This window comes from Seriola dumerili, unplaced genomic scaffold (assembly GCF_002260705.1).
Source record: "Seriola dumerili isolate Sdu_G_001 unplaced genomic scaffold, Sdu_1.0 BDQW01000056.1, whole genome shotgun sequence".
Taxonomy (NCBI): domain Eukaryota; kingdom Metazoa; phylum Chordata; class Actinopteri; order Carangiformes; family Carangidae; genus Seriola; species Seriola dumerili.
The window spans coordinates 2,611,396-2,637,966 of record NW_019174311.1 but is presented as its reverse complement, the minus strand read 5'-3'; the positions used below and the strand labels follow the sequence as shown (position 1 = coordinate 2,637,966).

At 41.9% G+C, this 26,571-nt stretch overlaps 1 protein-coding gene across 5 annotated transcripts in view; it reads left to right on the top strand.

Annotated features, from left to right (window-relative positions):
* The window catches only part of kazn (kazrin, periplakin interacting protein), a 117,015-nt gene that overhangs the window by 60,993 nt on the left and 29,451 nt on the right, over positions 1–26,571 (top strand). For 4 of the 5 annotated variants that reach the window (XM_022741653.1, XM_022741654.1, XM_022741652.1 and 1 more), the window contains exon 2: positions 4,476–4,583. In XM_022741653.1, coding sequence (XP_022597374.1) covers positions 4,476–4,583 — 108 coding nt within the window. Of the gene's footprint in view, positions 1–4,475; positions 4,584–14,498; positions 14,730–26,571 lie in introns of those variants that run through there. The other variant, XM_022741657.1, reaches the window with a different exon arrangement.

Here is a 26,571-nt window from a genome sequence, read left to right as displayed (position 1 = left end):
TTACATTGTGACACAAATGATGGTGGGAAGGTCACCACTGCTTGAATATGAGACTAAACCGTGCAGTTGCCATATTTCTGTTGTTTTATCCACTGTGATGGGAAGCGGGAGACAAGGCTTTGTTAGATGTGTGTTACTAAAAAGATAAATGAGCTTTGTTTCAGTATGCTTCACGTTTTATTCACTCACAACAATCTTTACCATCATCGGAAACCTTTTAGAAGAAACATAAACTGGCCCATGCTGACCACTCCAAGTGAAGTTCTGTACATGTACAGGGGAACAGAGTCCCTGGCAACTGGAGGTACTTTAGCTGTACTCGTTTCTCTATGAAAGCTAAATGCCAAATCACAGTGTGTGTGTTTATCACATCTACTAGTATGTGCACCTTTTGCTTTTAGAAAGTCCCCTGCAATAATATCTGTGGTCTCAATACAAAGTGAGTGCACGTTCTGAGGAGTTAACACCAGAACTGTGCACAACATCTCCGTATCTACGCTGTATAATTAAGTGCAGACTGAAGTATGCTGGAAACAAAATAAGTCGTACAACGTGGGCAAAGAGCCTACTGCCATAACCTCCGCCTGGCTGCGTCCCACTGCCTCCGCGATTGCTCGCCAAGAATTATGTGCTTTTTAAATCACACAAATGATAAATAGTGACACTCACTTTCAGACAGCCTCTCCTCTCATGCATTCATGGTGTATACACAATAAGTGATGGAAGCAAGAGATTAAGAAACGAGGGGGTTAAGAGTTCAAACCGTGCGTCGTCTCTCACCTTGACACACCTGGCTACAGCTACATGATGCTGGCATGATCCCAGTGTCTGTTTCAGAATTTCCATAAGTGGTGTAGGCTCCAGGAAGGATGTGCAATGAGTCCAGAACAAACGTCTGACGGTTGTTGTAACCACATTTCTTTCAGTGCTCCCTGTTTGGCGAGGATACAGTGATTTGGATAATTGCATCATTACAAAGCCACATGGGGAACAACAGTTGTTTTAGTCGCTGGGCCAAATCATTATTTATTTCATCACAGCACAATTACCTTTTCCCTCAGTTGTGTGCTTGGCTGGTGAAACCATTCGTTATTGATAAAGTAAATTGAAGAAGTTTGATTCTGACGGAAATGGAACCGAGTCATAAAGTGTGATAAATTTATCATCAACGTTTAAGAAAAAAATCCGCTGCAGTGCAGTTCATTGCTTTCTCATGAAAGCTATATATCTTGCAAGATAATTGCAACTCACGCCCTCACTTCCATGGTGCTTATATAAAACCTTCCACACAGACAAAGAGCAAATACAAGTTAATGTGGGGAAACTGTGAGGACAGAGCTGATAAAAGTGATGTGAACATCAAATTATTTTCCGCAAAGCTGTTGTTTTCTTTGCAGCTTAGAAGAGAAACTTCAGGTTGCTGAAATTAGATTTTATTTACTGAGTTTCCGTTTTTAGGCATTTCCATTAAATAGGTAAAAAAGATGAAAGATGTACTTCTAAACTTCTCTTTCTTTATTTAATTACCCGGTGTAATGTATGCATTGTTTACATTCTGCAAACATACAGACTCTAATTTTATGCCAAGCCGAGAATGACTTATCCTCCGTCACTCTGTGTGGCAGATATCCACCCTTACAGTGAGACGATGGGTGAGCTTGCTGTGTCTTTGTCAGATAATATTCCTCCTGGCATGTGAGAAAATGAGGAAAGAACAGAGAGAAGATGGAAGCAGAGAGATGAAATGATGCTTTTATCTTAAATCCCTAATCTATTACCCCAAACATGATTTACACTACAAGCTTTAAATAAAAGTGTTAGGAAAGCTTTACTCTCACAGTGCAGCATCACAAGAAGCAGAGCAACAATGGAGATTGTTGTTTTTATTGTTTCTACACCTCTTCTATATTATCAACTCCTGATATCTCATCTAGTCCGTCTGTCTGTCTGTCTGTCTGTCTGTCTGTCTGTCTCCACTATCTGCTGTGTTTGTTTTACTTTAGTTAGCTGAGATAGTCTACAAAATCAATATGAGGCACTTGGAAATAATGGAAATGTTAATGGTTTTGTAAAGGACACTGACTGAGAGACATGAATAGTAACCCAGAAAAAGATTAAAATTACCTCCTAAATAACTCGCATTCGGCAAAAAAACGCCACTGCACACAGGCACACCAACACATGTTACAGCACACCGGGGTCTGAAAGCTGAAGCAATATTAAGAAGAGCGGCATGACTACTCTCTCCCCTTACTTCTACCAGGGAAGAAAAATCATCAGAAATGTTTGTAGCCCAGCAGAGCGATAATGGATTCTTGCTTCTTGATGTATTTCAAACCTGCGTGGTTCTGTAAGATTTCAGTGCAAGAACAAAAATGGAACAGCCTAAATCACAAAGTAGGGCTGCTGCATAGAAAACCCTCCACCTCCCTGTAACTGTGACAGTAAATATGCACAATGTATCCAAACTATGATTGTTGTGTTGTGATCATAAGCGGAAACGCTCTAAAGATGCAACTGCAGGACTCAGCCGACATATCAATATCCACCAATGATTGCTTATTAATAAGTTACTGTATCGGTTGCGATATCACATTTAAGTTACATCGATGGACAAGAGGACAAGTTGCACTAAAATGTGTGTGCAGACTTCACTTGTTTTAAGTGTATATTTTGTATATTTTTGATGCAACAGTGTGACACTAAGCATTTTATAAGAAAGATTTGAGGATTTACTCGTAACTGCAAAAGCCAAATACATGAAACACTTGTGAAGGCAATGCAGAGTTTAACAATAGATCTAGTAAAGTTCTTTGCTTTCATTTTGAAAGTTTTTCACCTAATGTTTTAGTTTCAACCTAACTTTATTGCATATACAGTAAACACAATCTCCAGTCAAGCCTGGGCTCACTCTGCTGCACATTCCCCTGCTTTCCCCCTCTATCATCATCAAGCAACCGTCATGGTTTACTTCTTACTTTGCATTTTTTTCCCCTGTCATACTCTTCCCCTTTCCTTTCTGAATGTTGCTGAGGGCCTGACAGGGGGCATGATGTAAGGAAGATAAAACATTTTCATCAGGTCACTGAGCAGCAGCAGCTTAAAGCTAGCAGATAAGTATGCTCTGTGAATTTTTACATTATTCAAAAAACTGATAACTGTGTCCCTGGTGCCAAAGGGTACACCATGGGCATGTTTGAAAAAATATATATTTGCAAGGTGTTGGGTTGCAAAGTGATATGCAGTTTTAAAAAACAGCCCTAATGCACTCTTCCCGCCTCAAGTGGGGACAGGCAGCTAGGTTGTTATTTGTAGCCTTATATCATAAGTCCATCTCCACAAGTGTGATGACTAATCTCACCATAATGACAGCACCACCCCTAGACCTCGAGCTCTTCACCCAGACACATCTGTGCTCAATTACCGCAAATAATTCAACCAGTAACAGTGTGGTAATAGGTGGGTGGTGGACGGATGGCAGAAAGAATGGGAGGAGGAGGAGGAGGAGGAGGAGGAGGAGGAGGCCAGAGAGGAGCCGAGGTTGAACATTGAAGAGATGTGGTCTGCTGGAATATGAATTTTACTTCGTGTGAGCAAAGCAGAATTATAAATACTTTAAAAAATTTTTTAGTTTCTCACTCATAACACCTGGAATAAAACTCTTCATGCATCTGTGGGCAGCTCTGGGAGAACCACAGAGGTGGACTGCACATGTTAAAGCGACAAAGCCATTTTAGCAAACACTTTTATGTGAGCTGACTGGGAGCAATGCATTCAATATGCATTCACTACATGCCACTGGTGGGAACCAAAAACTATATTAGAAATCACTGAACCTCACCAGAAATCAAATCAGACTTTAGTCATAAAAATGCTAATATTTGTATGCAGCAGTCTTTCAAAGCAGGGACTGTGTTTGTGTGCCTGCATGTGTTTAAGCTTGTATGCTTTTGCAACGGCTGTGCATCCGTGCTCTCCCCAGAGACAGTAGCTGTGTTGATGAATGGTAAGCTCCTGTGGAGTTAGTGCAGTGAAGGAGTGAGGAGTAAAAGTTCATTATGTGTATGCTAAGGGGGATGGTGTGGAGTTGATTGGTGTGATGAGCTGCATTAATCATTTTGTTTCCCAAATGTCCTCATGCAGTCTGTGTCCTGCACATTTATTCTGTGATCTGCGGTATATTTTTGTTTTTTAATGATTGTTGGAGCTCCAGATGCATATCTACCTCTTCTGCATGCCTCACAAACATAATCCACAAGCAGAAGTCAAGGTAACAGTAATCAATGAGTGATACTGTATATTTAACAGTCAGAGAGGTAAATTCCTTTCTTTGCATCTCACATGATCTTGCTACACGTGTGTGAGCTCAAATCTCATTTCCAAGAACGCTGATGAATTCCAGTATCTTTTTGTTATGTATATAAATCCCTTCTATTTTAACTGTGAACACTGTTTGTTATTTGTTCTCTCGCTAGATCCCTCTCCCCATCCGAGGCAGAAGCCTCCAGCCACTGACCTCAGCTACAAGACTGAAATCAGCAGCCTCATGGACTTCAACTCTCCAGATGCCTCCCTGGACAAAGGTAAGAACCAGAGCTGGTTGACTTAAAAGTAGGTTTTCTGCTTCACTACCACCACGGCAGACGTTCTGCTGGATGTTGTGGTGAGGGAAGTTATTACATATACATACACATTCAGGCCTGAGTAAATCCGTGAGACCTTGAGCTTCAGATAAAGTGCTTACCAAGGGTACACCAGCATTTCATTATGGGATGAGAGCAAGAGTAGAGTAGTACATGTGCGTCCTTCGGTTCGTCTTCCATTTCAGGATCTGCTGCTTGCACCTGTCGTTGGAACAATGAGCATCCATTACACGTTATCCTGGTTGCTCCTGGCTGCTAATGAACTCAGTGAGTCCAGCTTCTCAGTTAATCAAACTGTAACAAAGGCTGCATCCTAATGTGGTCTGTGTGCACATCAGTACTGAACCAGGAATACAGCAATAATTGACCACCTCTTGTTTATGCGCAGTTTGTATTCCGGGAGTTTAGCCTTGTGTTGGATACCTGCGCAGCAGGACAGAGACTTTATATGACTGCAGCACATTCAGCAGTAATACAGTGAGTCAACAATAGTCCTGGCTGAAAATGTACTAAATATACATTTATATAAATGAATTCTCTCAGTAAGAGAAATTTAACTATCAATATGGTAAGTAAATGTAAGTTTTAATTAAACATATAAATGGTAAAAAAAAAAAACAAAGCCACATTATAATCTTACATAATAAACCTTTGAGCCTGCACACTTTGTAAATTATAAATAGGTGAAACTATCCGAAAAAAAATGTCAGTTTGCTAAGTCAGTCGTTACCTACACTGTTGCTAGTGGAGACATTCTCACGGTTCTTTTGAGGACGGTTTGGATTGTTATTGGTTTTAAATTTATTGGATTCATGCCTTCCAATCCTCTGGCAAAATTATGCTACAATCTGGCTTTGTCAACAGTTAATACTGTCATGCTCCATAGTCAGTCCTGTTTATAGTTGTGCTGTAAATGTTCAGTCACTTGCATCAGCATGACCCATCCCAAAGAGCAGCCAATAAACTTTCCAGTATTCCCAGACTCTTCTCCAACTGGGTGGTCCGCTGGGTCCCACGTTAACGTCATCAGCTCTCCAGACAAACACACTTATAGAAGTTTTATCTGTAGTCCGTGCCCATGTTCCAACTCTTTCATGACAAAAGCTTCTTTCAAGGGCTTGGAGTCTTGTAGAGAGGATCAAAGTAGCTACCGATGGCACCAGTAGAGAAGCATCTCTCGGACTGTGGTTCCTGTAAGGCTGCCAGCTTCAGTATGGATCTCTAGTGTCACCCAGATAGCCCCCAGGGGCCCTTTTCTCATTAGAGTGTCTGCTTAAGGGTCTGTTTGGCTGCCAGGTCTCTCCTCTCTCCTATTTGTGTATGTCAATGTCTTGATGGTACTGAGAGCGCTCACATGTAGGCACTGTTACTAGGGTCTGTTAGTACAAACCTGTTACTATACTATGTGTGGTACTGATGTACTGATGTACTGATGTGTAGTGGTGGAACATAACTAAGAACTTTCCCAAAGACCTGTACTTAAATAGAGTTTAAGATACTTGTACTTCACTGTATCATTTAAACACACATTTCAGAAGAAAAATATTTACTTACTACTTTTCAATATAAGATTTTATATTTTGTCATGTTGTCATATTAAACTACCCAACAGTAAATACAATTTGACAATGAATCAATAGTATTTGAATAATAAATGTAGGACAAATGGAGCCATCCAGCATAATGATTGTGTTGTAAATACTAAGGTTTTGAATTTCAAATAATTTTGTTAGTTTTGAAGTTTTATTGTTTTGTTTTTGTCTTTCTGACATTTTCACTTTTACTTAAGTAACGAGACCGTCGTGGCGTCCTGGGAGCTCACCCAGTAGTAAGCGTCTACCACATATCAAGGCTGAGTCCTTACGTCAGCAGCCCCAGCCTTTTGCTTCATGTCACCCCCCCCCCACCCCCCCACCCTCACCCCCACTCCACCCCCACCCCCGCCTTCCCTGTCTCTCTCTGTTGTCACTGTCAATAAACACAGGACTTTGACATGGACAGACTGTTGTTCATTTCCCGTTTGAAACGGATAGTCATTGTTGTTTCTTCTATCTATGACTGTTCCAAAACACTGTGTTTATTGTTGTAACCATGACAACGAAGATCATCTAAACTTAATGACATATTCATTTTAACCCAAACCATGATCCTTCCCTAAACCTAACCAAATTGTTTTTGTGCCTAAACCAAACCAAACTGTGACTGTTCCATAAACTTAACCGCATGTTTATTATTGTAACAATGGCCACAAAGGTCCAGTACGCCTGTCGCCGTACAAGCTCTGTTACAGGAGGGGCTCCTGTGGGTCAAATCAGGGGGTAGGGGCAAATGATCTTTATGGTCTTTTAGGTAAGACGACTTGTACGTACAAGATTACAGCACCTCTTCCACCACTGCTGATCTGTGGTTAGCTTTTTTCCACATCCAGCTCATGAATTCACAGAACATGCCGAAGATTTAATTATAGTTTGTACATTTGGGAGTCATTTGGAAATCAAGAGAGCAGACACTGTACTTGATCAGGTTAGTTATATGGACAGGCTCGTGCACATTATTAAATTAACGCTTATGTATGAGGACATGTACACACTCTCCCTCAGAATGTTGGTGCATTCGGTTTGTAGTCGTTTCCTGGGTGTTGTAAATGTGCAGACTCAGGAAAAAAAAACACACACACACACAAACACACACCAACAACCCCTGCAGTGGCCAAGGCCACGTATATCACCACAAGTTTCATCAGAGTGAGAACAGGGGACTGAGGGACTGTGTTATCAGCAAATTCGTCTCAGTAGGAGAGAGACAGAGAACCAAGGAAGGGGAGGGGAAAATGGCGTAAGCAGTGAGCACTGTATCATTAAGGTGCTGCTCCTGCACATTAACTGGCAATGATGTCACGAGCTGGGTGAAGCTTGGTATGTGGGCTGGTTTAAATAGGAAGGTCAGTGCAAAGTGGTCGAACAGGGCGTCGAGACTAAATAGGCTTAGGACGGGAGGAGAAACAGAAAAGGAAAGAGAGAAACAGGGATAAAAAATGAGTTGAAATGCACCATGAGGCGGAGGACAAGGTGAGGCGTAAGGACGCAGTGTTGCCTGTGTATTTATTCTGATTAATGAGAGAAACTCATACAGACACAGTGGAGGAAAGAGAGAGAGAGAGAGAGAGAGAGAGAGAGAGACAGAAATGAACATAAAAACAATGAAGATTGGGGAAGTGTATGCGTGGGTGTGGATGCATGTGTGAAGTGCTCTCTGCTGAGCACTTCCATTTTTTCTCATGCGCTGACACTTTCCAAAACACCTGCCCCCACCGAATCCTCTTATAGCCAGTGGGTAAGTGGCACTTAAATTGCCTCCAGCAACAATATCCAGACCTCTCCACTGTAATTTACACATATCAGAAACTGCTATTCAGAAATGCTCAGACATAGTGGTTACAGTTGGCCTTTTTTTTTTTTTCTTTAAACGTGACTCTAAATGGTCACGGTCATTTGGTAAACAAGTTCATATGCCGTGTGTTAGTGTGTGTGTGTGTGTGTGTGTTGCACTACAACATCTGAAAAATTCCCAAAGACGCAAACTTCTCTTGACCTCTGTTCCCTTAATGAGCCCTTTCCAAATGCTGTTGTTGTTGTCTTCTTCTCTTTTCTTCCCTTGGAATCCATTCAGTGGCAGGTTACCTTGGTTTATAGAAATAAATTAACCTTCCAAAGTGTTGCATTTAACTTTGCCACATTTAACCTTGGAGCTATGCCTTTCAATTATGAAAAATCAAGGCTTTTTCACACACACACAATTCTCTGTCACCTGTCATACTACAAGTGCTGGTCTAAAAATAATGTCGTAGCACGTCAATCAAGCACTGACTTTGTGTTTTCATTCATTTCATTGCAGTGATGGTTGCCAGTGTGCTTGCTGCAAGGGTGACTGTGCGTAATGTGTACTATCAGTGCACCCAAAAGTGGCAGGTCTCAGACTGTCAGAAAGTCTTGCCGTTGGCTTTTTTTGCTTTAGCAAATGGGCCAGAAACAGCAAATGTGCTCTTCTATCTGATAGCTCAGCAGGTCTTCAGTCCTTCAATCTGCTGGTAATAGTATCAGCAAGTCACACCAAATATATTTTGAAGCAATGGGTAATCTCATATACCCAAAGCAACTCATAAATATTTACATGTATTTTCTTAAAAACAAGTTCTCTGAATGTATATTTCATGTACATGTTTAGTTACAAGAAATCTTAAATGTAAACATTTCCCTTCAAAACCAGAAATTTAAACCTGCTCTCACTGATCTGCATCCATCCCCAGGAACTTACTGATGGACACTGCCACCTCCACAGTGGTGAATGAAGCTGCTAGTGAGAGGTCTTTCGGGGCTGTGTTCCATGCCAGTTCAATCCTGGTTATAAAGTGTGGACCAGCTGTCAGTCTTCCCAGAGACAGTGAAGGGAGTTTGCTCATTCAGTCCACATGTTTTTTAGACTTGCAGAAGGCTTATGAAGTATTGATCATTGATATGACAGATCCTATCCTTGTATACCTGCAGTGAGAATCTGTGGGTGTTGCGCTCCGCCAGTGTTCTCATGACTGCTTATTGCCAATAAAGTTGTTGTGTTGGCTTCATCGGACCCCTGACCTCTAATGATTCTTGCTTTTTTGTTGCTGAGTGCGGAGCAGCGTGGATGGGAATTAGCGCCTTCAATTCTAATCACATCGAGTAAAACACTGTGTATTCTGTCATGTGATATGTTGTGTTTGGCTCTGCCTGAGAGTTTTGTGTGTGTTTGTTTTGCTGTCTTAAAAACCCTTCCAACATTTTCACTTAACACCTACACCTCATTAAGTTTTGGATTTACACCTTGGTGCAGCACTGTGCCAAGGTGCTAGTAGAGGTGCATTTGCTATTTCTGTGTTCCACCTTGGACTGAGGCTTGACACGAGGCGAACAGCCAACTGGTACAACCGGGTGACTGGTTGTAGTAGCTTCTGCCTGTCCTTCAAATAGCTGTTAAAAAGGCCCACGCGCAGCTAATCTGGGCTGGCGCCTGGCACTTGTGAATTGGCAGCAGGGGTGATGGTGGAGAGGGATGGTGGCTGTCGGAGCTGGCAGGTCTGGAAGAAAGCAGAGTGGCACCTGATGGCTGGTGGTTCCTTTTCACTGATTACCGAACATGAAGGCTGAAAGGTGGGAGAACAGAGAGGCGAGAGAGCTAACATAGCTGATGAAGAGGAGGAGAGGTAAAGGAGCTGGCCTGGTTTTGTAGATGGAAAAAAAAAAAAAGAAATCCAGATGAGTCAGCAAGCAGGTCAGAGAAGATAAAGTGCAGCAAGACAGATACTTTTCAGACTCACAGTACATCAACAGTATAAGGTTGCACACCTTTAGGTCTCATTTCGAACAAAAGACTTCAAGTTTGCATTATATCACCCTCCCCATTTTGTGCTTTGCCTGAGGTGAAAGAGCGGAGAGAGAGGGGGTGGGAGGAAATGACAATCTCTTGAAGGTCATAACAAATCTGGGACCTCAGCATTCCTTCTCAAACCCCTGCAGTTATCTGTGTGTGGCCCATGTAGGTGATGTTTGCAACGACATGCCATAACTTACAAAATGCAATAACAGAAGTCAGATGACCCTGTCATTTTTTTCTTGTCTTACACTGTGTTCAGATGGACAAACAGCACTGCTTTAAAAATACTCATTCATTCCTGTGAGACCACACAGTGGAGGACCCTTCACAGAGGGCAACAAAAAAAAAAAAAAACACGTAGGAGAAAAGAAGTGGCTCTGCTAAAAGCAATGCAATATCATCTGGCACCACACTGCATCAACCAATCAAATATGTGCAGGTAAAATGACCTGGAACATGAATGTTGAAAATGTAGTCGACTCTTTCTACTCTATCTACTTTCCAGAGTATTATAAACTAAATCGTTTTTAATTACTGTTTTATTACTGATGTAAACATTATATATGTTGTGGTTGGTCACGTTTGAGGCCAGTTGAACTGCTTTACATTCTGTTTGGATGGTTAATAACACAATACTGACTTCTGACTTCGACTGGGAATGTGCTTGAAAATTTCAAGCAACGGCAAACAGTGCAGCAGCAGGTTTGTGCTGTATGTAATCCAGATATGATTTACCCTTTACAAGTGTTTTGACACAGACTGCTATTACCACTACAAGACTGTGACATTTCCCTCCATTATCTTTTGCAAGACAGGTAATAATAAATTCCTGTGCGAATCATTCTTCTCTAAGTTCAAAGACTTTTTTTTTCTCTTCTGCCTCACACTTTTTGACTTGTGGTGACTGATCTTTCGCACAGGGTTGTCTCAAGGTTTTTGCAGTGCAAGCTGCAGTGTAGGGGAAAAATCATGGGAACAGGAAAAGAGGATAGTGGGAATTTATGAGGAGAGGGTGTCCATTAACACGTGCATTGTGTGTTGCAACAATGGCAGTTAGGTGGTGCTGAAGCAGGCATTAAAAAGATGGACACCACCTTGTTCACAAGTCACTGAAAAGAGCTGCGGTGATAAGAAGTTGACCATCTGCTTCCACACACACATACACACACACGGTGAATTAATTTCTAATCTTCCTCTCATTGCCTCTCTTTTACTCTCACCTCTTTCTCACATGAACAATAAAAGGTTGACATCTTGTTGGCCGTCTTAGGTGGAGCTGCTGTCTTTGAAGGTATTGTGTAATCTGCAGAGAGAGAGATTGGCTGCTTCCATTGATTTTCATTTAAGGGATAGTGCTCTCACTCATCACCTCTAAGCGTCCCACAACTTAGAAACATGTGTGCTTGTGCCTGCTGCTCAAACAAAGAGCAATGTTTGCGTCAGCACTTTCACTTAAACTGCTTTCAGCAGGTAAATATTTTTCTTCAGTATCATTATGCACTCCAAGCCATACATGTCACAGAAAGCTAATTTCCTGTTGTTTCCCAGTCCCTCTTGTGTGATTTGATGCTGTCTTGACGTAGTGTAAAAACCTGCGCGTGCCAAGTACATTCTTTTAATTAGGAAACCCAATGGACCTGCTGATTAGCTCTTTATCTTCATAAGTGTCTGAGCCTGAGCTGCAGCTGGACCACTTCCTTGTTACCTTACACTAGGCTAGCATGTCCCAACAGGTCTGGAACAAGAATAGTGTAATTAATATGTTGTAGTCTGCCATCTACTGAGCAAGTAAAGATGGCTTTGTTAATGTGGTCCGTGTGCATTGCTTGCATTTGTCAAATGTGCCAGCATTTTCACTTTTGCACAGTTGGAAGCTTGGTAGCCCAGAACGATAGTGATGATCCTGCTAGCATGACCTCTTTGTCATCAAATTACCTTCTTGCAGGTCATCCTGCATTTAGGGAGCTGCCCTGCAGTCATTTCTCAGGCACTCCACCAGACAATTTTACCAGCATGATTCCTTAAATAACTTTACAACCCACAGTTTCACATGATAAATGACACTATTATATATTTTCTCAGATTCTCTCTCTGAGTTTCTTTTTTCCAGAATGGAGAAATTGCTGAGTCATCACTCATCCTTGGATATGTAATCTTCAGCCACTGGGTGCGAGGCAGAGGCACATGAATGTCCTTTATCGCCAGTATAACTACTGCAGCCGTCCTCTTGACTGTCATTAAAAGGCATTTGTTACCATTTCATGAAGCGACCTTCTGACTGCAAGAATAAAATAAGGTCCAACAAAAATCAATGACTGTGCAGTGATTGTTTGACTGTGCTCACGGTCTCATCTGGCCTTACAAAAACGTAACTTGTTGTGTGTTGTGCCTGTACCTCCAGCTTTTAGTCTGCTGCTTGTCAGTTGAGCGTAGGCCAGCATGGGCCACAAACACCCCTTTGAGTGAGCTGAATTCAGTTTCCACACTTGGCCCATTATGCTTGGACACAATAGACAAGAGATTATTTTCTTTAGCTGCTTTATTCTTTCAGAGAGAAGGATGCTACTTTGAATGATTCTCAGATGTCACACTGCAGAGGAGCCAATCAAGTTTTGATTGACTTGGAAATAACAGCAATAGAGATTAAAGGCACTTCTCTCTCTCGCTCCGTGTGTGTGTGTGTGTGTGTGTGTGTGTGTGTGTGTGTGTGTGTGTGCATAGCATTAGCTAGATAAGAAACAGTCAAACAGGGTTCACAGTTTTGTGATTTGGTGCTTTTCTGGTCTGTGGGGAGTTATGGGGGCTCCAATGGGCACATCTAATTAATCATGGGTCAGTAGTTAATTATTCTTGATAGATACATTAAAACAAATATTAGATTTTAATTAAATCCGTGTTTCTCAACCTGCATTGTATTGCCACACTGTTATGGAGGCAGGTTCTGAAAGAATATTTCTATAAATCGGGGTTTGAAGTGGCCTTGTTGATTAATGGAGCTTGAGAGAATCTGGACACAGCATAGGCCACCAGGAGGCCAGCGGGGGGGTTCCTGTTACTGCAGTACAGTGTGGGTGGACTCATTTTATTTTTGCAGCAGTGCACCAGCTGTGTGGCCCACATACTGAATGTAAATATAAAACAATATGGAATTGTGAGGTGGGGAATCTTTTCATAATGAATTGTTCCATTTGAAAGTGGATTAATCACTTGCTAAAATATTATTCATTCATAACAATACACACTGGTAATATTTAGGGTGGCATACAAAAGGCTGCACAGAGAACATGGTTTCACTCTTAATCACTGTATTGTCGTGAGAAAGGAAAACAACTTCAGGATACAATCCAATCAGTCTTTGATCTGCACTGCTATTTTACCTTCGTTATAACTGCGTCTGTATGTGCACTTAAATTGTGGGGATTACATTTTTGGTCTGACTCATCATTCTGCTCACTTTAAGAGGTTTTTATCTTTGTCCTTGCAGGCAAATGAATAAATCTTAATGAATACATAGGCTTATCACATTTCTTTCAAATCAGGGCTTCTTCTGTCTGACTACACAGATGTCATCAATCCTTCACTCACCTGCCTGCCTCAAAACACATGACACTGCAAGGATACAGAGATGCGTGAACAAATTGCATACACCTCCATCTGCACTAAAACTGTTCATTGAGTCTGTTTGCTTGATTTACATGCCAAGCAGAGGAATTATAACTATGTAATTAAACTAAAATCTACAAGGCTTTGAAAGATAGCTGTTACAATGAAAGGTAAACATATCCAGTTTATTACAATTTCAAAGGGAGCTGTATTTTAATCCACTCAATGACTACAATATCCTGTGTGTATTCCATGGTTGTAGCTCTAAATCCATCCATTATTGTGTTGCTAAGGCTCCTACTTTACTCTTTACAACTCCCTTAGTTTGTATGTTAGTAAAACATGTGGACAGACAGCCTTAAAAAAAAATACCAGCAAAAGGTGTTTTGCTGAAAAAAGCATAATGAAGGTAAAAGCAAGAAAAAAAACTTCACAAAACATTTTTCATGTGCAAGTGTTCCCCACTGCAGTGGTCACTTTAATAGCGCGCAAGGTTTTCATGATACCTTAAGTGGTTTTTTTTTAAAGGTATTAGGTTACTGAGACCCTTGGGCAAGTCAACAGCTGGCAGACCTGTTGCTGCGTAGCCTGCTGGTGTGAGACTACACACACATCGACACCCACCCACCTGTAAACCCACACCTTGGATTGGCTCCTCCTCTCATTGGTGCGTGTCTGTGTGTTTGTTTGAGTTATGTGGGAAAATCATAGTGACAGCGTCACTGAGTTCCCCCGCCCCCCCCTTACCTAGAAAATCATTTGAGTTGAGGGGGAGGGGCTGCACTGTATTACTGAACGCATGGGAGTTGCCTTGAACAGGTACACTCAGAGAGGGAAAGACACAGCAGCAGCTCCTGGATGTACTTCCTGGTGTCAGCTGAGCCGGATTTTAGCGGAGGAAAAATAAAAAAAAAGGTCGTGACCACAGTGAGAGCCGCTTGAGAAAGGAGGATTTTTGGACTTTTTCCTTGTGTCTGCCCTGAAAGTCTCCAGCACATACCTGACAGATCCTGGAATCCTCTGGAAAACCCCCCTCGGAGGAGGGGATGAAGTCCGACGCGGAGCAGGGAAAGTCTGGTGAGTGAGTGGGAGTGCAGCGGCTGCTTTTGTGAGTTTCAGTCCTGCACTTTTAAAAGTTTTGCAGTGAAAAGCCAAAGGTGGATTGTTCAGTGTCTTTCTGGAGCACAGAGCCCACGAGGGAAGATCTGTCTTTCTTGAACAGCGACCGTGTTCACGTGTTGGCAGGTGTCATGACTGATAGTGAGTCACTCCGTCACCTGTTTCGGTGATGAGCCGTTGGGAGACTTTAACCCCAACTGACCTCAGAGTTGTTGTTATTATCTGAACATGGGGGCAGAGACTGAACCATTAATTGATTATTCTGCAGTCAGTTCTGCTTAATGTCAGTTTGGACTAACACTCTTTTCCCAACTGATTTGCAAAGACTGAGCTGGTAGAGACATGTGTTTTCAAGCATCTGCAGACATATGGTTGCTAATGTGGTGATCCAACCTTTGACCTATAAAACATAAAAACATAAAAAGAAATGTGACCATGACTCTTACTGACTTGTGCTTATCAGTGAATAGACCACAGACCACAGACTTTGTACAGTGAAGTTCAAACAGCAGTGTTTTATGTAAAGAAGGTTTTGTGATCTATTTCTATAGTAAACACTGCTCAGGGGTTGTTACATTTTACATTCACACAGGAAGTTCGCAGCTGTATCAGCCGGGCTGGTTTCACACTATTCTAGCTAAATTACAACAGTTGACAAATGTTGCAGTTGTGAGAACAACTGCAGTTTTTTTTGTTTTGTTTTGTTTTGCTTCCAAATACCTGCATTTTATCTGTATACTGGTAGTTCACCTGCTCTTCAACCTTGAACTAAAAATAGCCAGAACACAGAGGTAAAAGTTCACAGAACAGGACAGTTGAGCTCTGTGTTTTCTGGTTTAGCTGTGAAGAACTTTTAGTGCTAGCAACACTGAAATGTGGTGTAAAAGTGGTCAAACTGTGTTGTATGTTTTTTGAGCTTTTTTTGTCTTGTCTTTCAAGCTCAACCTTGAGGTGCGGTGGTGACACAGTTATTGCTTTTAAAGCAAAACAAACACCTGGAGGCTGTGGATGGCTGTGTTTGCCTGTGTGGTTATGAATTTGCAATTGTGGTCAGTTACTCACCTTTCTGTCTCACATTTCTATGTCAGCCTCTGTGATTCCTGGTCTGTCTTTACAAACTGGAAATTAGTCATGCACCCGTTTTTGCTTGTAACCATAGCAGCAGATTTTGTAAAATCCTACCTGCTGTAGTTCAATTCCAAGCAGAATAACGGACAAATGTTCAGGTGTTGATCATCACTGTGTTAAATTCACATCAAACTCCAGCCCCCTCAGCTCTGCCTGGCCTGCCAGTCAAGAATCGACACCCAAAAATCATTTCAGATTACGTTGCTCCTTTATGCCGCACGGCTGTCACTCAGAGAGAAAGCAGTGTTTTTCAGATGAGTGACATGATGTCAGAGTGGGCTTAACCCTGTGGATTAACACCTTCTGTGAACCAGGCGGTGAAACAGAAGCTGTTGTTGGTTTCCACTGGACAGCCTGTTGATGTCTGACTGACCTGAGGATCAGGTCGGGAATGCGGACGTGTACCTGCATTTACATGCATCTGAGTGCGTACATATATCCATCTGTGCATATATGTCAATCAGATCAGCATAATTGCGAAAGCAGCTGAGTTTGGTCCTAGCTGTATAATTGCCTTCTTTTTCTGACTGTGCTGCAAGTGTATGCAACAAGCACCTCCCTCGGGTGCTAGCTGGTTTCTTCCCATTGTGGCAGACACATAGACAATTTGGAAGGAGTTAAAGATAATCAGCTGCCTGTCAGAAACAAGTCAGAGTAATGGTAGAGCAGCTATAATAATCATGGGAGATGCAAAGTCAGTTTAGCCACTGCTTTCTAAGAGCATGGAGTAATTTTGTATTTCAGTGAGAATGGACTGATTGGAGCTTTTATTATGTCTGATCTAGCTCTCTATTTCAACACCTCAGTGCCTAATCACATTTATTCTACAGCAAAACTCCCATTAATTTGGCTGCTTACTTTGTCACTGTCACAAACCAAATTCATCTCACTGTTGGCTGCTGTTTTCAGGCACTGTCCATCCCTCCTCAGCTCATCAAATATACATGGATGGGTGACAGAACTTGCTCGCTGCAAGTCATTGAAAAGGTAACTCACATTTGCAGTGACGGACGTTTCAGTCTTCCAGCTTTATTTACTGCGGCTGTCAGCAGAGGCCCTGCTCATTTTGAAAACTAGGAACAAATGTAACTCCACAACCATTAGCTACATATTTCAGTCCCACAATCGTATTGAGTTTCTGAAGAGGTGACAGGACTGTTTTTGGCACCTCCATACTCTAATTTGTCTGCCAAATCATCGTTGTCATCTTGGCTTTACTTTTCTAGGTGACAGGAGTTATTTTTGGCAACAGAATATGTTTGTCGATGTGTGTGTTTGTTTGATTTTGAAGGAGTGCAGGGTTTCGTCACAGTGGTAGAAGCTACCTTATATAGGTACGCTGACTGTGTGTGTGACTGTGTGTGTGTGTGACTGGGTGTGTGTGGATGAGTCCACACACACACACACTGATGAAATATCCATGGTGACACAGTGACTGCCCTCCCATTTGGCTCAGACTATAAATAACAGCATCGTTAGCCTTAAGCACCGAAGGTCATTTCTCAACTATATGCACAGAAACACACGGACACACATACAAACTCATCACACTTACTCTGCCTCACACGCATGGACACATTCAAACACCTCTTAGATTCCTTGCTCAGCTAATCTGTCCATCCATCTAATAGAATGGACAGGTTGAATTTGAATACGGTTTCTGTGTGGGGACTGGAATGAGACAGACTCACATAAATTGTTGCTTTGTGATCCATTTGATTCTCACTCATTCACAACAAGACTTTTCTCTTTCTGAAAATAACCAGCACAGCTCATCAAGCATAACCATGGCAGCAATGCCCGGCCTGATGCAACCAATTAACATTCTCATCATGTCTGGTATAAGCAGTCCAGAATAAAACCTCAACCAGCAGCTTCTATCCGGAGGAACCACCTTAGTAAGCCAATTCATTAACGCACCAACTCAGACAGCAATGTATACACAATTAGTTATCCCCCCAAATAAGCAAATAGTGCACATTTCTGCAATTACAATATCCTAGAGAGGTCTCATTGTGTTTTCTAGCAGCGTTTATTTGTCAACTGAATGCATACTAATGCAAAACACTGGAGGATGATAAATAGCATGGAGCTAATAAGGAGATCATGGAGGAGGATAGCTGCCATCCTGCACCTTCATTATCACTGCTGCCAAAGGGCTGCCATTTTGTCTCTTTTGCAGTCTCATACTCCTCCACTTGTATTTTAATGGCTCCATCCATCCATCCATCCATCCATCCATCCATCCATCCTCGTATCTACCAGCTATCTCATCTTCCATCCAACCATCCATCCCTCATGACCTGACCAGCACCTCCTCCAGTTTCATGGAAACTCTGCTGCTAATCTCCATGACCAAGAAATTCGAAAAGCTGTTCAGTGTATCTGTCCATCTGCAGCCTCAGAAGGACCGTAATCTCACTGTTAGTGTTTTTTTTTTTTTACATCATACATGGGAGACAGACTTAAAAACAAATGCATTGTTTTGGCAGGTTACTGTGGATCCGGCACCAGTACAGACTGTGAAAATGAGAGAGAGGGGTGGTTATGTAACTCTGTAACAGAACATCAAAAATGAAGATGGTTGTAAATCTCTCATGCTCAGTCCACCAAAGAAAAATACTGTTTGAAGGAAAAAAAAAAAAAAAAATGCTAATCAGCGCAGCTTTTGTAGTTCCAGTAACTGCGTACGGTGAGCTCCGTTTGCATCTTTGCGCCTCTCAGAAAACAGTCATGCAATCTCTGGCCAGTGTGGCTGATGCTATCCACAGACAAGCAAGAGGGTTTTAAGCCAGCAGACGCAGATCGTGGTGGAATGCGGCTGAGATTACTGCCTATCTTTCTCTCTGATCAGTTTTTTTGCTCACTGTCGAGCTCGGTTGTAACCCCACTCTCGCACAGTTCAGCCCCCATTACTCCAAGGACCTGAAGCATGAAATAGGCTTGCCAGCATGTGGATGTCAGATTCTGTGATGTTAAATCAGAGACTGCTTGATCGACACTGGCTGACTAGAAGGGAGGGAGTTATGCCCTGAGTGACATCGTCATTTAAATACCTTTGATCTGAATTAATTGCGACGGCCTCGAATTCGGTAGATTTCAGATTGTAGGTTGTTTAGTGAAAGCATCTAGCCATGCTAGGAGAGAGGTCATCAAGGCTGAAATAATTAGTTGATTTATTGATACTCATTAATCAAGCAAAAATCTTTCCTGGCTCCAGCTTCTCCAGTGCGAGGATGTGCTGCTTATCTCAGTTTTATATTATTAAATGAATATTTTGGGGGTTTGAACTTGCAAAACAAGCAATTTGGAAACATCACATTTTGGCTGTGGAAATTGTGAGGGCCTCCCATACATTCACCACCGTGTTATAAGCGTCAGTCTCCACACTCACCTCTTTGTAATCGTTCAACCCTGTCATCTCCTCCGGCGACACAGGGAGATTGTTCTGCTCATGAGAATCGACTAGCTAATCCAGAGCAAAGCACTCCCAGCCAGAGCAGACACTGCAGGCTGCCTCCATCAGTCAGAGCTAAGGCGTTGCTATCGTCATGAGCCACTGATGAATACGCTATCAGTGGTCCATAAAGATGAGTGCGTGCGTGTGTGCAAGACAGACACGTGCTCTGACGTTTATTAATGACTCCAGCATCTCATCCAAGATGAAAGGCTCTATGAAATATAATTTGGCGATGTGCCCCGAATGACGTGCGCAAGGAACAGATGTATAAGTGTGCACGTGTGCTTTCACCTGCATGAGGACCTGCATGTCGAAGTGACACATTTTGCCTTTGCTGTCCTTCTGGCAGATTTTGATCACCTCATTTGTATGTGTGACGATCACTCCTTTGTGTTTAACACTAGAATAATATTAAATCACTCAAATCACAGACCAGATGCAACCAACTTATAAAGATCAGGACGTTTTTCCTCATCTACAGCTGATGTACAGTATTTCTATCATTCATGCTGACCGTGTTCAGATACAGGCAACTAATGGTTTCCATTCATTTCTATATGATAAGAAAGTTAATCAGCAGATCTTTGACACTTGCTTGAGTTGTGTAATTCAACATGAACATCAAGTCTGCATTCATTTTTGTCAGTGTTATAGTTGTGTTGCAATGCAGTTTAAATGCAAATTGATTTTAGAAGTCTGCACTGCATTACCTCAACTTTGTCAAAGATGAAAGCTGACCTGATGTTTAGTGTGATGAATTACACAACTCAAACAAGTTGACAAGACCATGACTAGAGTTTCATACTGTGCAGAAATAAGTGGAAATCAATGAAATGTCAAATTTCTATAATACAGCAGTGTGGTCAGCAAAATGTTATGATGGAAAGTATATGCTCTGTAGTGTATTGCACTTGAAAGAGGGCATATCTCCAGATAGTGTGGTTAAGTAACAGACAAAGTCAAAAAGGTAAAATAATTTGTAATTCAGCTTGTCCAGTGATGTTTTTTTGTCCTGAGGACACAAACAGGTTCCTTTAGGACAGAATGGTCAGATAACGGCTGCTGACTGTTTGTATATATGCCTGCAAAGGGCAAACATTAATCAGTACCCCAACATGCACTCAGTACTGTGTGGTTGTGAGCAGATACCTCTCTGAGTTTGTGTGTGTAGGAGAATGTTTCACATGAATAAAAATCTTGTCCCTTTATAAGTATTTTTGCGTTTGTCAATTTTCAATCACTGTAGATTGAGAATAAATCCATGCAATCGACGTCCTCCCTGGGATACAATCATTACAGGGAAATGGAACCATGTCGGAGGACGTGCATCAGCCTGAGGGCACTCTTGCATGTAGCTTCCTATAGAATAACAGTGCTGATTCTCATAGATGTTATAGGAGGAGTAGCTGTTGCTCTATCACAAGGACTAAAGAGGCAACAGCATAGAGAATGAACCTGAGGACCACGGGTTGAGACATGTTGTCTTCTGTGTATCAGAAGTCAAGAAATAATATTCCTTTACAGATAAATAAGTAAATCAGTAATTATTAAGTATTATTCTCTTTAACAAGGATAATAAACAGGGTTCGTAATTACAAAGTACAGCATGGCGATTCTTTTATTTCTTACTTACCTTGGCAGCAGCCCCCTGATTTTGAATTTGGCAGGAGATTGAAGTTCACATGGCTGAAAAGTGTGTGATGAGCTCCACTGCTGCTGTGTGAGCATCCTCTTTGGCTCATCGCTGCGGCTTACAGGGACAATTTTTGTCTGTTTTTGCTTTTATGTGAATTTGGTTACAAAAAGAATGATGGGGAAAAAAAATCAGCTGAAAAATCTTAATCACGTCAGCATGAGTGCTGTAAAATCAATAATTTATTTATTTCAGGTATATTCAAAGAAGTGCTGTGAGGGGTTAAGCGGTGTGGCATCCCTGAATGGGTTCCAGAGAGAATCTGTTTGAATGTCATTATTCAAGCAGGGCCACAGCTGAATAGCCAAGTCCAAAACAAATAAGAGGATGTGGGCTGTTCGCCTCCCGTCATGAAAGCACTTGCTGCTCACATTCTTGACCCTGACTACTCTTTCATTCCCTTCTTTTATTTAAAGCATTCCTGATTTGAGTTGTTTCTTTGTCCTGCACAACTGTGGTACAATATGCTTTGCGTTGAAACTTAAGTGTTGCTGTACATAGACTCATTCATCTTTGGAGGACAAATGATGTTGGAGTCCAGCTAGTGGTGCACTTCTCTACAGCTTTTTCCTGTAATTAAATATGACATTTTTCATGAAGATATATGTGAAAGGAATCGATTATGTAGAACTGAAGCTCAGGTCTCAGTCCGGCGTCCGATGATGTGTTGATTTTCTCAGCTGATGGGGTACATACAGTAATTGAAGCAGTACATACACATAATGTATCTAAATTAGACAATTATTATATCAAAGAAATATCCTATCAAGATTTTATAAAGTTAGTGCGCCTGCTCCATTATTTACACATTATTTATCAGTCTGCATACATATGTGTATAATATGTCCATTATAGCATAGCATGTGTGGTGGAGCGGGGTTGCCTGTCACAGCAGCAGCATCTATTTTGCCATCATCTGCTCTATACTGTGTCTCTGTGTCCTCACTCTGCGAGCTGGCTGAGTGAGGATTCTGCGGGAACAATAGGCCCGTTAATTGATTTTGTCTCCAGTAACAGGCAAAAATTGAACCCCACCCCATCTTTCCCTCCCACTAGCTCTGAAGAGGGAGAACCAATCTAAAAATTTCCTCCCTCTAGACACTTGTGTCATTCCCTATCAATTTACAACCTCCAATCCCGTTCCAGCCAAGTCCAATTTCAGCTGCCTTGTGGCCACTGGACTTTTTGACAGATTGCTGGACCTTTTGCAACTGGTTTCTGAATCCTGCTGGTTTTGTAGAATTGGCAGAGGAGGAACTGGAGGAGGGTAGAACGGTACAGGATGAGAGAGTTTGTGGGAGTGACAGACGGAGACAGACAGAGAGAGGGGCCACTCACGCCCCAGAGAAACATAATGTGTTCCTGAGAAGTGAGATGCACTCCTTGTAACGACTGACTGGTCTTTGTGGACCAAGAGAAAAACAAATGTTAAAACCTTAGTGTCTAAAAAGTGTTCTCACACAGCGGGAAGATGCCTAAGTCATTTTTTGAAGAAAGGACTTTTTTATCCTGAGACATTTAATGTCTTCTTTGTGCTATTAAGTCCACCTCATGAGGAAAGGATGACAGATTTTGTGTCCCCAGAGAGGAGCTGATATTTTGGAACAATTTCATGACTGTTTTCCACCGTACCAAAGCTGTCACACAGAGGCTGCAGGATTATTTAGGAAGACAGTCTCACCATTTTGCTTAAATCATACAAATAGGAAATGACACTGATCAGATTCATAATTCACTGGTACCAACCGCATGTCAGCTGATGCATGGACGCTATTATGCAAATGCACACATTCAAGTAGTCATTTACATCAGTGGCAGAGGATGGAGACTTTATTTACTGTTTTTTCGTTGAATCGTAATAGAATGAAACAGAACAGGGATGGACGCAGGGATGGAGACGGGGGGTCAGTAAATGCAAATAGTTCTTCGTAGATCGAGTTAGAGACAAAGATCAGTCGTTGTTTGTCGGTTTAATCCCTGTGGCATTTCACCAGCGCATAAGACTTCAGTCAGACAAACGCATTAAGCTGGTACTATTTAAAGAAACTTCCTGTTCACAATTTTGAGTATAGTACCAGTAAAACACAAAACATCACGGTGATACAGTTTCTAGCTAAACTGCGAATGCAGAAAAAGATTTGCTTTTCTGTAAATCTTTTGTGTATGCCGCAATACAAGACCTTTATTGATGTATTATGTATTATTTCTATCCATCCATCCATTATCTATACAGCTTATCCTTGGAGCCAATCCCAGCTGACACTGGGCGAGGGCGGGGTAGACTCTGGTCAGGTCACCAGTCTATCACAGGGCTGACATACAGAGACTAACAACCACTTTCGCACACATTCACACCTATGGGCACTTTAGAGTCGCCAATTAACCTAATGGCAGGAAGCCGGCGTACCCAGAGAGAATCCACTCAGGCACAGGGAGAACATGCACATCCACACAGAAAGGCCCCAGGCCCGGGGTTCCAACCCAGAACCTCTGGCTGTGAGGTGACTGCACCACTGCACTATTCATTCTATGTTCTCTTCATTAACTGTTTCTTTATCTTCCCGTGGAATATTATTTTCATTTTACTGAGAATAGTCCTATTTCATTTTATTGCATTGTCCTTTTTGTAGTGACTTTTTAGAACAGCATGCAGTCAGACAACCAGACAAGTTGGAAACAAACCAACAGTTAGGCCAAATCTATTAAAGAAAAAAAGAGAAAAAAGTGCCCATTATAAGGGCACCACATTTAACACCAGCAGTTAAAGCTAAGAAATTCTGCAACTAAATAATTTAATTTCAATGGAATCGCTTTGTGCTGTTCATCAATAGCAAGCCGTCCTGACAGTGCTGACCTTTGAGGGAACAGAAAAGAAGAATCCAAAATGGAGGACTCTTGAATATAACCTCCTCTGCCGGAGTATAGACTTTTCCACAAAAGAGGAATGGCTTGTAGACAGTTATGAAACAGGAGTTGATGGCACAGAAACGCTTTTGAATACGCTGTGTGAACTTATTTTGTTGTTTGAGACCAAGCAAGCTAGCTCCAAGCACTTTTTTTCTTCAGCAACTGAATGAAATAGCTTCTCGTGCTGAAAACAAAATGTCAGGGAGGAGTAAATGGCACAGTATAGAGCAAATAGAAAGAAACCAGGAGAACTATCATTACGTGCTTGCGTAGCTTAGCTAGCTCACTAGCTATAGTAGTTAGCCCTGCAAGTAGTCCCTATATCAACAAGCTTCTAGCACCAGCAATTCCACAGTGACATGCAGACATCACTGGTATGACCGTATGAAAACAACGTGACAGTGCTTAAGAGGTCACTCATAGTGATGAACCTACAGAGAATTGCAGCTCCCTTGGTTTTTCAGCTCATTGTCCTGCAGTTTAACTGTTCGCATGGCGTCATCTTCGGCCACAGCAAACAGCTGTTCTCCCCAAAAAAGCTAAAAAAAAAAACCACCCACAGTACGCCTGCTGAACACCAAACCACAGACAGACACAGCAAGAGACTAGCTGGTGAACATGGTGGATATTTAGCAGGTATAAAGCCAGGTATTTCCTTCAGGAGTTGGCGGAGATCAAAAACAGAGTTAACAGCAACACTGTTCATTTATCAGGTGGCCTAGAACACAGGTCGAAAGAAATGATAACTGCTGGATGTGTAAATAAGCAGCTATCTACTAACTTGTTGACCACATCGCCTGAAAAGATAGTGATAATGTTCTCAACTTGTTTCCGCAGGTTGGCTCCTTGATTCTACCTCAGACTTGATTTGACCTTCAGTGCTGCGGTAGTTTGTGCTCACAGTTTTCCAGTGCAATAAGTGATTATAACAGATAATTGGTGCAGCCAGTGTTGATTTTATTGTAACTGTTGGCTTGTTTACATCCTCTCTGATCATTTGACCACTTGTGTTTCTTGCCCTGTATGACTTTGCCTTAGCAATAGGCTAAACAGTGCCCAAGACCTCAGCAGGTGGGAACAGTGTTATCACAGCTGATGGAATGAATGGCCAGAACTACAAAAATCAAACCCAAGCTGTAATAAAGCTTATATATCCTTTAATTTCAGTTATAAATACAGTGTGTGCCATACTGAATGTCAGACTTATGTGGTAGCTGTCACTTTGGAGCAAAAAATTCTGCTGCCTCTGCCAGCCCGTGGGAAACAGGTGTTGCTGAAGGCTGAGCTCACAGCCGAGAGGTAGCAAACACCCAACCCTGTTACATCCTCTCATCCCTGCTTGTGCTGTGGTTGTGATGGCAACAGAGTACACCCCTGCAAAATATAACACAACCCTGTGTTGTCAAACTTTTCTGTGTGCTCACAATCCTACACTCTGACAGAAACATTTTTTTTTTGTTTATATATGTTTGAGAAGTAATTAAGGCCAGAAGGTTTTTGTTGACAGTTGTGCGGGAGTGCAGCTAAAAACAGCAGCCTTGGTTGAGATGGGTAATATTTGATGGCGGTTGCTGTGGTGAATGCTTTCACGAACACACTCTGAAAAAGTTGTATTCTTATTTATATTCTTTTCCTCTCAGGGCTACTTTCATTTTTACATTTCACTCAAACCTTTGTGTAAAAAATTACCCAAGGTCCATGTTTAATATGAATGCCAGCCAATTCTTTTGAATATTGTTCTGTTTTCCTTTTGCTTTGAAGTCAAACAAATGTACATTTTCATGCATGTGCTTTGAGATGTTTTTTAGCGGCTTCTCTTCACCATTGTGTTGCACCAGCCGTTTTATAGGCTTTTCTTAACTTGTTGAATGCTGTTTGCAACAGAGTGCTGTATCAAACACAGTTAACAGGAATGTTTTTGTTTATATGCACTATATAAAAAAAATCAAATGTAAATGTCAAGCAAAACTTAATGCTTGAACAAGTAACAAGATAATTAAGTAAATTTGCATATACATGAACATGCTGAATTATGAACCGTACACTTTCAGTGTGACGAAAGTTGGCAGCCATTGCACCGAGGACCCTCCACAAAAGAGCTGTATGGAGTCCTGGGAGGGAGAGCTGGAGAGATAGCACTTATCAGGAAGCTCCCACTCTGACTGTCATTTGTGCTGCAGAGCTACACAGCGTGCCTCTTGCCGACCTAGAGGCTATGCGGACATTGAAAAATAGGTGGCTGTCTTCACGTCCCCCTCCACCAACACCCCCCCCCCCCCCCCCCCCCCCCCCACACAACAACCAGGGTGTCCTCCATTCAAACTGTTTGTTCGGTTGAATTCCTGCACTTTACCAGCAAGAGGACACTCAACATCTATCAGAGAAAACACTCGATTAACTGTCTAAATATGGCACAGTAGTTATTAGCAGAGTGCGTGAGGTGGAAGCAGATATGTTATTGTCTTCTCCAGCTTTCTGTAGGCGAGCATGGTGCTGGAGCACTCTAGATAAGACTGTCAGAGGTTGTGTGTGTGTGTGCGTGGGGGGGGTGTAGGGGGAGGGAGGGAGTGAGGAGGGAGGGGTGGCAGGGTGGGGTTTGTTGATGGATGGGA